Raw genomic sequence first — 11,476 nt, 5'->3', positions numbered from 1 at the left:
ACGCGAAAAGAGAAGACAGAAAGGCGCAGTCGCATCGAGGACGATTCGACGGTCACTAGTAAAACTCCTTTGTCGGATGATTGGCTGATATTGCAAGAAACTTTTAAAATCCTAGAAATTCTCTATTCGATAGCCAATCGGCACTCTGATAGGCTAGATTATGAATATGGATCAAAATCGGAACGCAAGTTTTTTTAAAATGCATATATCGACAAATTGTCAGTATCTCATGGCTCGTGTCATAAATCATGTATGATTTAAAAAAACAATGTAATATTATATTAATATTAATATTATATTAATATTTAATATTTATTTTTAATGCATATATATATTTAATATTTATAACAATATAATAAGAATTGTATAAATCATTATGATCACAAGATATATTTATTGTAATGCAAAGTCGGTAGAATTATGTTGTAAGTGTAATATTTGATTATATCTGAAAAGATAAACGAAAATAATTTATTTTAAATATATTTTGTAGTAATAGAGAATATCTGTGTATTATATCCTAAAATTACGTAAAAATTAAATTACGATGAATTACTTTGCAGCTCGCATATATAAATCGAGTCTTGCGTTTGTTCCAAAATGCGATCGAACAAGAATAGAAGATGTAATAAAATTGAAGGAATTTATCGATGAACATCATCGTTTGTGCATATTAACTGGAGCAGGGGTATCCACAGAAAGTGGTATTCCCGATTATAGATCGGCAGAAGTAGGTCTTTATGCGCGAAGCAATCATAAACCAGTTCTTTATAAAGAATTTTGCAACAGTGAGGCAATAAGAAGACGATACTGGGCCAGAAACTATGTTGGATGGCCGAGGTTTGATCTTTTTTGTGTATTTTATTGTTGGATTTTTTACTTATTTATAAGAAAATAAAATAAATGAAGAATCCTTTTGCAGATTTTCTTCTCTCAAACCAAACATTGCACACGAGATACTGAAAGATTTGGAATATATTGGAAAAGTAGGCTGTATCATTACACAAAATGTAGACAATTTACATTCAAAGGCAGGAAGTAAAAATGTAATAGAGTTGCATGGAACAGCATTCAGAGTTATGTGTCTTAATTGCGATCATAAAATATGTAGATATGAACTTCAAGAAGTCTTTCAAAAACTAAATCCATCTATGGTTGCAATTAGTCAAATGATAAGACCTGATGGAGATGTAGAATTATCACAGGTAAAATACAATATGAATTCATATTTATATATATCTTAATGTAACTGCTGCGATACTACATATTAACAATGAAATATGTTTAACAGGCACAAGTCGAAGACTTTAATGTTCCTGCTTGTGATAATTGTGGTGGTATTTTGAAACCAGATATTATATTTTTTGGAGACAATGTTCCACGCAATATAGTACAAAATGTGAAAAATAATGTCGAGAATTCGGATGCTTTGCTAATTCTCGGAACGACTCTTAGTACATTCTCCGCATATAGAATTGTCCTGCAAGCAATCGAGGCCAACAAGCCAATTGCGATAGTAAATATTGGCAAAACTAGAGCTGATGAATTTATAAATTTAAGAGTAGAGGGAAGATGTGGAGATATACTTTCAAAAGTCCTGCAGCTGAATGTGTCAAACAATTCTATAAGATAACGATAAATATATAGCTTTTAAATTTTAAATAATTTTAAATAATTCAAAAACGTACAATGAGTAAATAAACTCTTATTTGGAAAATCATACATTTCTTCCATTTAATTTTTTTACACAAACACTTCTTCTCATGTGTTATATATAAACATTCATAATATATTAATTTTTTAATGGGAAGACTTTGCCTCCTTTGCATTTTGTAGGCTTTGAGTGATGTACAATTTAGCTAAGCTTTGAGAGCAGAATTGTGAAATGTGTTCGCTATATGTATTAATTTGTCCAGCAACAATCATTGGATTTAATCTTGGTGGAACTGGCAATGGCCTCATCAGTTTATTAATATCATCATCAGGTAGCGGCGGTTCGTCCTTTGCAGCTCTAGCGGCATTTTCTTGAGCCCTCTTAGCCAGGAGCCTATTCTTATCTTGCTGTTGACGAACTACCAATTGTTGATACCTATTAAACTTCATAGCTTCTTGGTTTAATTCATCTACTCGATCCATCAAACATCTCAACTGGTTCTCCAATACTGTAGCTGTGCCAAGATCCAAATATTTTGTGCCTTGCTCCTCGGGAATCATTTCATCCAACTCTGACATCATGATGTTTGTCAAATTACTGTTCTTTATAACTACTGGGATCTCGACAAAGAGACTCTCATATCCAATCTTCAAGGTACGCAAAGCTTCTGGAGTAAACTCATTCTCCTTGTACATTTGTATCGCTTGCGGAGTGAGCCGGTATGCCTTAAGCGTCAAAAAACCTCTAGCAGATTTTGCTGTATCATAAATAAGCACAACTGATTCTTCGATAGAAGTTTGATAGTGATACTGCGACTCTAGCAAGGATAGATTTAAAAAGTTGCCAACGTCCGCACTTTGATACCAACCGACGTGGAAATGATCGACGTTCACCCTGTATATATGATAAAAATAAAAATCAAACGATAATTCTCGCTTTAAATAATATGTTGGAATATCTCGATTCTCACCATCTCAATCTTCGCATCATAGCAAGTTGATATTCTTCCTCGTCCATAATCTCGTCATTTTTAGGAAACGGGAAGCAATTGGTAATTTCTAAACGGTTTTGTACAACCAAGCCAAGTAGAGCGCCCTGCGCAACTTCCATGTTACTGGAAGACTCCTCGTGGCAATGTTTCACCATCTTCATCACCACCAGTCCATCGCATTGCACGTAATCTATACGCGGCTCTACCTCGGGAATTCGTCTCGATGTTGTCCTCGAAACCATCTTTAACGTATTTAATCTCTCGCAATGCTAAAGAATTACACCAACTAGCTTGATCTCAACCGCAGAAGACAGTAGAAGCAGAGGTTATGGTCTGGAAAGAGCAATACATCAGTGTGCGTTCCTAAAGCGTTTAAATCAGTATCCTATCTTTTAAATCTATTTTACTAGAGTATCGATCCTGTAATTCAAATGATGGTGAAAATTACAAAAATGAGCGAACTTACTAGATTTGCACCAATGAAATTATAAATTTTTTAGTAACCAAGCTACTTTGCTTTGATTGGGCGGTCAATGATTCGTAATTTGAATTCGACCGCGTTCAATGCGCAGTGTGACACGGGGCTAAAATCGCGCATCACTACAGGCCGTGGATTGTGGATGTGGACGGCTTGGCTTGTTACTTGACTCTTGGCTCGTGCCGCGTAATGTATACTGTAACTGTAGTATTGTAGTACTCCGTCACTCCGTCTTCCGTCTCGTAGTGGACGCGGAAGTCGTATAAAGGAGAGTGCAGTATCCTCGGAAGGAAATCGTCGGTTACCGAAAATTCTCAAGTAAATAATCCTTTTCTTTCCTCGTACGTGTGTTGCTTGTGTTCATATTCCTGCGAGAACCTGCACTAACCTGCGCTAACCTGCGCTAGAGGTTAACGATCCACCATGTTCGAGATTTTTATCTCCGACCGTATTCTTTTTTGATAAAAACAGAATTCACGCGCGGCATTCAACCCGTCTTCAAGGATTCTACAACGAAGATATAACTACTCATATTTTCAGCAGTTTTTTTTTTTATTTTCATACATTTTTTCATCGCATTGAAGCCGAACATTTTTTAACGATCCTTTGTTGCGAATTATAAGTAAAGCCATATAAAGATATATAGTAGTATGACATTCTGTTTTTTGCCCGTGTATATAGAGTAAAAAAAATTGTTTTTATGGGCATGAAAATGTGTGCTTTATTTGTATATTAAAAGAAAAAAAGCATTATTGCTTTTTTAATATTAAATTATACATCATGATACCATGAAAGTTTTGTAATAAATTCTCATACATTTAGTAACATATACATCATGTTTTCAAAGAATGATCTGAACAAAATAGTATTAAAATCTTTCCATTAATGCACAATTTTTGATGATCTACAAGTTGGAAAAAAGTTGCTTTTGTATGAATCTATGTATATACAATATTTTTTTCTATGAGTGAAAACATTCCATGCAAACTTATCAGATACATATAGTTATATTCGTTCCTATATTTTAGTTTTAATGGTTCATATCCACAAACATTTTTTCTTTTTCTTCTTTTTCTTGTTTTTTTTTTATTTTTTTTTTTTATTTTAAAAGATACCTATTGCTTTTACACGACACACATTCTCTTTTTTAACATTAGTTTTTCATATTCTACTTTCCTGTTTCTATGAGTCTGTTCGTTTTAGCTGAACTGGCTGCATTAATTCAGAGTTTATCTTTTTCTTACCAATATGGAAAGAAAAAGATAAACTCTGAATTAGTGCAGCCAGTTCAGCTAAAACCCTATATAAAATCTTTAAAAAAAGTTATCGTGGCCGATGATCGTTTAATCAAATTTAAACTATTGACATTCTTTTAACTCTTACTGACAATAGAATTCGCAATTAATTAGAAGTTTTTAATATTAAAGTTTCTTGTTTTTTATTACATATATATATATATATATATATATATATATATATATATATATATAAATCACGATATTAGAAGCGAGAATTTACGTAATTTTACTTGTGTTTACTGTACATATATTTATCGCTACTGATAAGATTTAGCGATGGAAGTGCATTGAGAAAACCATAGGACACTCTTCACATGCTGACACAGAAAATGATGTCATACTTGCCTTCCTTTCTTTTTAATTCTAATTGAGCCAGCGATCCAGAAAATAGAAAATAAAAATTACATAGAAAATAAAATGCATTTTAGACACGTCCTTCCTAAGAATTTTAAGGGAAGATATGTATAATCAAAAATATCAGATTACATCTCTGTGAGAATGTTGAAGTTATGACAATGTTCACTTTAGAGATTCTTAAATTCAAGTTGGACATTATCCGATTTCTTTCTGATTATTTGAGATTTCTTTTGCTCAAAAATGATAGAATCAATCGGAAATATTGAAAATTTCAGCATCATAATTATGATATAAATATTAAAAAGTGTAACATTATACATATGATATCATGTATATGTGATTAATTCATGAAGATATGTTTTATTCTACATATAGGCTGTATTTATTGTTAAATTCTTATATTCAAGATCATCTTAAGTGGTTTTAATATTTCATTCAAAGGTTACTAAGGTGTTCGAAAATATACTCATCGAGTATAGTTTGATTAGCCAGGACAAAAAATATCTTTGTTTTTTTTATATTGTGTGTAATTAATCAATCAACGCTATTTTAACATTTAGATTTTTCCAATATAACCAAGATATATTGTTTCATATCGTAAAACTTTCACATTTTTGGACTATTTTATTTTATTTTATCTGAATATTGAGTAAAACTTCAGTACAAATCTTCATGATCAATATTTTAAAGTTAATTAATTTATATGTTTGCATTGGTTATTTGGGAAAAGTGTATATTGCATTTCAATATTTATTTAATAGATACAATGAAATAATGTTAATCACAATTAGAAATTTTTCATACATATTAAATTATATGTTTTTGTAAAAATTATTTATATGCAAAAGTTTTTCTAGTTATTTTAAAATAAATATAGAATAAAACAAAATATTCAAAAAATCAACTATTCTCTTCTGTATATGTGATAGTAGTGACAGTTTAAATATGTTTTTTAATAAATATCATAGTATATTTATTTTACAGATTGCAAAAGACATACATATAGTTCAAGCAAAAATGGATGATAATAAAAAATTTAATGGGAAAGGACATGGTTCCCTATTGTTGCAAATGATGAAGCAGAAAACACAAGCAGAACATGCTCGGTCTGAAACACTGTCCCATTCTGTAGAAACACCTAGTTTTTCTTCTAATGAACAGACCAGATCATTTGAGGCATCTCAAACCTCATTTGCCTCAAATGTTAGTGTAGGTCGCGGACGTGCTCAATTACCTAGTTTGTTAAAATCTATGAGTATAAGCAAAGGATTAGAGGGCAGAGGACAACCTACACTAGCAATGGGACGCGCTTCTCTCCTAAGTTCTTTGATAAAGAGACAGAGGTAAGTGTAAAAAATTATATAATATCTGGATTACATTTATAAATGCAAATTTACTACTAAACAACTGTACGCTTTTTAGTTCTGGTGAATCAGGCACACGACCAAGTATGTCTATTGAAAGGACACATTCTGCAGGTGTTTTAGGAAAATTGTCTGATATTTCGGTATATGACAGTCCATCCACATCCGACGTACATCCTTCCGAAGATACCGCGCCAATATGTCGACAAGGCAAAAGTGGAACAAAGTAATTTATTATTTTTAATTTTTAGAAATAATTGCATCTACATCATATATACACATATTCATACACCTAATACACATCTTCAATCTACGTAGAAAACTTTTTAAATTTTAGTTGGATGTACGTCTTAAACTAGATAGCCAAATTTAAAAAATTAATAACATGATCCTTATTTGGAATATATAATATTGATTTAATTTTTAATTATATAAATAAAATTGTATTGAGAAACTATTATGTATATTAATGGATGGATATATTATTATAATTTAATAATAGCAAAAATTTTCTTTTTTAGAATAGAAATATTTGCCAATTATATAGATCTGAAATTAGATCCTGGAAAAGGATTGTTTCAATATGAGGTTAAATACAGTCCAGATATAGATTCGATAGGATTACGTCGTAAATTGCTTGCTCAACATTCCACTAGTTTAGGACGAACAAGAACATTTGATGGGATGATACTTTACTTACCAACAAAACTGCCACAAGATGTGAGTTTAAAATGTTATCTAATTTTATCTTATGATTAAAGTTATAAAATATAATATATGCTTTATATTGTATAATGCACAATTGTCAAACCTTTCAGGTCACAAACTATTATTCGGAACACCCAATGGATGGATCGCGAATAACTCTTACAATCATTTTTAAAAAGAAACAATCGATGAATGAAAATGTACAGTTCTTCAACGTTTTGATTAATCGTATCATGCGTGCACTTAGTTTAATTCGTATTGGTCGACAAAATTTTAATCCGAATAGCGCGCAAAAACTGAATCAACATCGATTAGAAATATGGCCTGGTTATGTGACTGCCATAAACGAATATGAGGGTGGCTTAAAGCTCTGTTTAGATTCTAAACATCGAGTAATGCGGACAGAAACTATTCGAGATTTAATGTAAGATTGTCATATAATTCGTCCCAACATTATTAAATCACATATATAAAGTCATAATTTAATAATTTAATAAACTAAATTTATTCTGTGCAATTGCTTTGTAGAACTGAGATTGCTCGTAAAGGACAGCGCGATTATAAAGATGCTATAATAAACGAGATAGTTGGTACGAGCGTATTAACACGATACAATAATAAGACGTATCGTATAGATGATATTGCATGGGATAAAACACCAGAATATAAATTCTCCAGAAATGACCAGGAAATATCTCTAATCGATTATTACAAAATACATTGGAACATAGAGATTGTAGACAAAACGCAACCGCTTTTAGTGCATCGTGGCACGATTAGAACATCGACCGGCGAGGTTCGTCATTTTATGCATTTTCACTGCTTACTCTACTATTGATATAATATCTGTTGATATGTCACTTTGCCAAAAATCGTTTGAATACGATAGAAGCAGGAAAGAATAATTCTTCTGGTACCGGAATTGAGTTATGCTGCGGGTCTCACAGATAGTATCCGCTCCAACCACTATATAATGAGAGATTTGAGTGCAATTACGAAATCGTCGCCCGATCATCGTAGGAGTGTGATTAGGCGATTTGTAGAAGAGGTAGAAAAGAATAAGGTTACCCAAGAATTATTATCAGAATGGGGTTTACGTTTAAATAATGACATAGTTCAATTTACTGGAAGACGCCTTGATCCTGAGTTGATACATTTCGGGCATAACAAAACATGCCAATTGACGGATGATAAACCTGGTGATTGGAATGCTGCAGTGATAAAAAATCCTGTATTACGTGCTGTAAGTATATTAAAGAAATAATGAAGAATTGAAAAATTAGAGTACTTAGTGAATGATTTTGTAAGAATAAACATTTTGTGTTTCAGCCCAATTTGAACAATTGGCATATTATATATTTTACAAGAGATGATACTTGTGTAAAAGATTTCTTAGAGATGCTGAACAAGATTGTAGGAGCAATCGGAATGCGGATTAACAAAAATCCACGAAAGATTGTTCTAAAAGATGATAGAACTGAAACTTATCTGCGAGAAATTCAAAACAGCATCAACGACGCTGTTGAATTAGTAGTTGTTGTATTTCCGACCAATCGTACTGATCGATATTCTGCTGTCAAAAAGTAAGTCGATTGCTCTTTTATCTTTTTTTATTACTCTAATGATTTTATTTTTATCTTTTTTTGTACAAATATACAATATTATATATAAGATATTAGATAAGGAAATTATCAAATAAGAGCCAAAGCGAGGTAATTAATGAGCAAATTTTGTTTGATTTTATTAACAAGTATACTTTAGTAAATATATATGTTTTCGACTATATATGTATTATATGTATAAATATATATGTATTCGATATTTTTTGGTTAATGAAATTAAACAGCAAAACAATTTGCGCGCTAATTATAGCGCCTTCTTATTTATCAGTTTTCTTGTATTGTTAATACTTTGAGCCTAATTTTGTTATTATTGTATATACGAGTTTTATATTGAACAAAACGTAATGTATTTATTATATGTGGAAAGCATTATATGTTGAAATATTCATTTGTTTGTGCAATGATGATTGAAAACAGTCTAAAAGTCTAAAGGGAAAAAATATGTTTTACTAGTCTGTTATACTTACAGACTATGTTGTGTGCAAAGAGCCGTACCGTCGCAAGTTATCATCGGAAAAACAATTTCCAAGCCTCCAAAATTGAAAAGTGTTACAGAAAAGATTGCACTTCAAATCAATTGTAAACTAGGAGGCGCACTTTGGACTGTAAACATGCCATTGGTATGTAGAAAAACTTACTTTATCATACATTTTTATTCAGATAGCTATTTTTTTTGTTTGATTCTTAATGTTATTTGGAACAGAAAAATTGCATGGTGTGTGGTATAGATGTCTATCATGCTGGTGTAGGAGGAGGTGCGAAGAAGAGTGTTGCAGGATTTGTCGCAAGTTTAGATACTCAATTAACCAAATGGCATAGTAGAATCTGTATGCAAGCTTCTAAGCAAGAGTTGGTGGATATGCTACAAGTGTGCCTTATCTCAGCTATCAATGCATATCAAAAGGTAATTATGTTAATTATGTATCTTTTGAATATTAAAGTCTTTATATCAATTTGTTAAAATGATGAATGTTATACAAAATGTGTTTAGCATAATGGGTGTAATCCGGAGCGTATAATTATATATCGCGATGGAGTCGGCGATGGTGATCTAGATTATGTCGAAAAATATGAAGTAAAGCAACTAATGATGACGTTCAACCGCATTGCGCCAAATTATAAGCCGCAACTTAGTGTAATAATCGTTCAAAAACGTATCAATACACGATTGTTCATCAGAGATGTGAGTATTATGATTTACTTGATACGATCACGAAACATGTGTTGCGCATTAATGATAAGTTTAACAATTAATATTTTGACGATTGACGCAAGCTGACATTTTTAATTTTTAGAGAGGAAATCCGCGGGGCTTAGAGAATCCCGCAGCGGGTACCGTCGTCGATTCGTTCGTAACGAGAAGAAACTATTATGATTTCTTCCTCGTGCCGCAAAGTGTACGACAGGGTACGGTAACACCTACTCACTATATTGTTATTCATGATTCGTCCAATCTGGAGACTGATCACATGCAACGACTCACGTATAAATTTTGTCATTTGTATTACAATTGGCCTGGTACGATTCGCGTACCCGCTCCTTGTCAATATGCGCACAAGCTTGTATATCTAGTCGGTCAAAATATTCAAGCCGAACCGCACTATTCCCTCTCGGATATCTTGTTCTATCTATAACTTTCTTGCCTAATCTGTTATTTTTTCATTTTTTGCTCTAAATTTTTCTTTCTCTTTTGTTTCTCCTTAAATTGAGTACAAGCATATCTATAGGAGAATATTTAAGATACAACGATAAGATATATATGAATTATTTGATTATGTTTCTCTATACCAAAGTTTATGTCAATCATCGATCGTGTATGACAATTTAGCAAAAGTATTGCATATAAAGTAAAGAGTAATTAAAAATTATGATTGAAGAAACAATATAACAGAGGAGACTATTACCAAGTATATTATAAACAATGCACTTGGGACATATGTCTCTTTGTAGATATTTTATTTTTATTTTTTTTTATACGCAGTCAATTAGAGTACAACTGGTATACAAAGTAACATTTGCATTGTATTAACCCGGAAAGTAACTTGTGCATTTGGCACTCGGGTAAATATCAATGCAAATTTTGCAATGATTCTCTTAAACAATATATCTCTTTTAGCTATAGCATATATATAGCTAGTGTACATTTGAATTTTCAACTTTCATTTATTTTTTTATATGCAAAGAGACTAAAATAAGACAAAAAGTATTTCATAGGTGATAAAATATTTATATTCGTTTTTGTTGGACTTCATACTTATATAATACACTTTCATTTGACGATCTCAACATCACATACCGCATTTATGTGCGTGTGTGTGTAAAATTATTTCATCCTTGTTCAATCGAAAGTTAAATAAAGATCGATGAACTCGTAAGCGTTGCGATAATCAAATAGAACGTAGTCACAATACTCGCAAGATCTGGCTTTTTATTTTCTATTTATTTTCATAGTCTTGTTAAAACTTTGCCAAAATATTATTGAAAAATTATCAGTATTAAAATAAAGACTAATAAATAATGACCTATATCTGTGAGAGAGTTTAATTAACTGATTTAATCTCTTTCTTCTTTTTTATTTCTTAGGTTATAAATTTTTTAAAAGATAAGATGTAGGATATTATAAATTAACAATATAATTATTGTTATCATTGCTACTATTGTTATTGTTTTATTTTAATCTAAGTAAATGTATATTTAATGTAATTTCCAAAGATTATTTTTAGAGTTGATTACATATTTTTAGCATGCAAAAAGTTTGAGATAATTGTTTTTTTTTTTATATATAACTATAAAGAAAATTTTGCATGTTTATACTTAATGGGTGCCAAATATAAATATATACTGAGAGATTGAAATAAATTTCTTTTCAATACTATAATAATAAAAATGGTTTTTTTTGTTTTTTTTTTAATTGTAAGAAGTATTAAATTTTCATTCATAATTCAATATTTTGAATGTATTTTGTGTGTACACACTTTTTAAAAGAACAATGTAACATTTTCTA

The 11,476-nt window shown here is 31.1% G+C and overlaps 3 protein-coding genes across 4 annotated transcripts; 2 read left to right on the top strand and 1 right to left on the bottom strand.

Annotated features, from left to right (window-relative positions):
- Positions 1 to 171: 171 nt before the first annotated feature.
- On the top strand, positions 172 to 1,722 carry LOC126855245 (NAD-dependent protein deacylase Sirt4). 2 transcript variants are annotated; one of them, XM_050602713.1, is made up of 4 exons: positions 172 to 270; positions 564 to 840; positions 923 to 1,205; positions 1,292 to 1,722. In XM_050602713.1, exons 1-4 carry the CDS (start codon positions 249 to 251, stop codon positions 1,631 to 1,633), a joined length of 924 nt encoding a protein of 307 aa, XP_050458670.1. In that variant the 5' UTR covers positions 172 to 248; the 3' UTR covers positions 1,634 to 1,722. The 2 variants fall into 2 exon arrangements, with proteins under 2 accessions (XP_050458670.1, XP_050458669.1); XM_050602712.1 differs by lacking the exon at positions 172 to 270 and adding an exon at positions 286 to 425.
- On the bottom strand, positions 1,706 to 3,009 carry LOC126855243 (eukaryotic translation initiation factor 3 subunit H). Its single transcript, XM_050602709.1, has 2 exons — positions 2,625 to 3,009; positions 1,706 to 2,548 (listed from the first exon to the last, which is right to left on the bottom strand). The coding sequence occupies exons 1-2, from the start codon at positions 2,885 to 2,887 to the stop codon at positions 1,801 to 1,803; spliced, it is 1,011 nt and encodes a 336-aa protein (XP_050458666.1). The 5' UTR covers positions 2,888 to 3,009; the 3' UTR covers positions 1,706 to 1,800.
- Positions 3,010 to 3,139: 130 nt separating this feature from the next.
- On the top strand, positions 3,140 to 11,329 carry LOC126855223 (piwi-like protein Ago3). The gene is made up of 12 exons (XM_050602675.1): positions 3,140 to 3,441; positions 5,763 to 6,121; positions 6,201 to 6,368; positions 6,664 to 6,862; positions 6,961 to 7,274; positions 7,379 to 7,646; positions 7,740 to 8,093; positions 8,180 to 8,433; positions 8,942 to 9,092; positions 9,176 to 9,376; positions 9,464 to 9,655; positions 9,768 to 11,329. The coding sequence occupies exons 2-12, from the start codon at positions 5,796 to 5,798 to the stop codon at positions 10,104 to 10,106; spliced, it is 2,766 nt and encodes a 921-aa protein (XP_050458632.1). The 5' UTR covers positions 3,140 to 3,441; positions 5,763 to 5,795; the 3' UTR covers positions 10,107 to 11,329.
- The last annotated feature ends 147 nt before the right edge of the window (positions 11,330 to 11,476 follow it).

Source organism: Cataglyphis hispanica, chromosome 15 (genome assembly GCF_021464435.1).
Source record: "Cataglyphis hispanica isolate Lineage 1 chromosome 15, ULB_Chis1_1.0, whole genome shotgun sequence".
Classification (NCBI taxonomy): Eukaryota; Metazoa; Arthropoda; class Insecta; order Hymenoptera; family Formicidae; genus Cataglyphis; species Cataglyphis hispanica.
Note: the sequence above shows the minus strand (reverse complement) of the source record. Positions and strands in the feature narration are given on the sequence as shown.

What these genes read in the sequence shown, in the direction of transcription:
- LOC126855245 (XM_050602712.1), top strand. Translation starts at nt 377, where the DNA reads ATGATCACAAGATATATTTATTGTAATGCAAAGTCGGTAGAATTATGT. An exon ending in AACTATGTTGGATGGCCGAG is followed by an intron (nt 841 to 922) that starts GTTTGATCTTTT and finishes ATCCTTTTGCAG; the next exon opens with ATTTTCTTCTCTCAAACCAA. An exon ending in GAGATGTAGAATTATCACAG is followed by an intron (nt 1,206 to 1,291) that starts GTAAAATACAAT and finishes TATGTTTAACAG; the next exon opens with GCACAAGTCGAAGACTTTAA.
- LOC126855243 (XM_050602709.1), bottom strand. Translation starts at nt 2,887, where the DNA reads ATGGTTTCGAGGACAACATCGAGACGAATTCCCGAGGTAGAGCCGCGT. An exon ending in ATGATGCGAAGATTGAGATG is followed by an intron (nt 2,549 to 2,624) that starts GTGAGAATCGAG and finishes TCATATATACAG; the next exon opens with GGTGAACGTCGATCATTTCC.
- LOC126855223 (XM_050602675.1), top strand. Translation starts at nt 5,796, where the DNA reads ATGGATGATAATAAAAAATTTAATGGGAAAGGACATGGTTCCCTATTG. An exon ending in CAAGGCAAAAGTGGAACAAA is followed by an intron (nt 6,369 to 6,663) that starts GTAATTTATTAT and finishes TTTCTTTTTTAG; the next exon opens with AATAGAAATATTTGCCAATT. An exon ending in AAAATCCTGTATTACGTGCT is followed by an intron (nt 8,094 to 8,179) that starts GTAAGTATATTA and finishes TTTGTGTTTCAG; the next exon opens with CCCAATTTGAACAATTGGCA.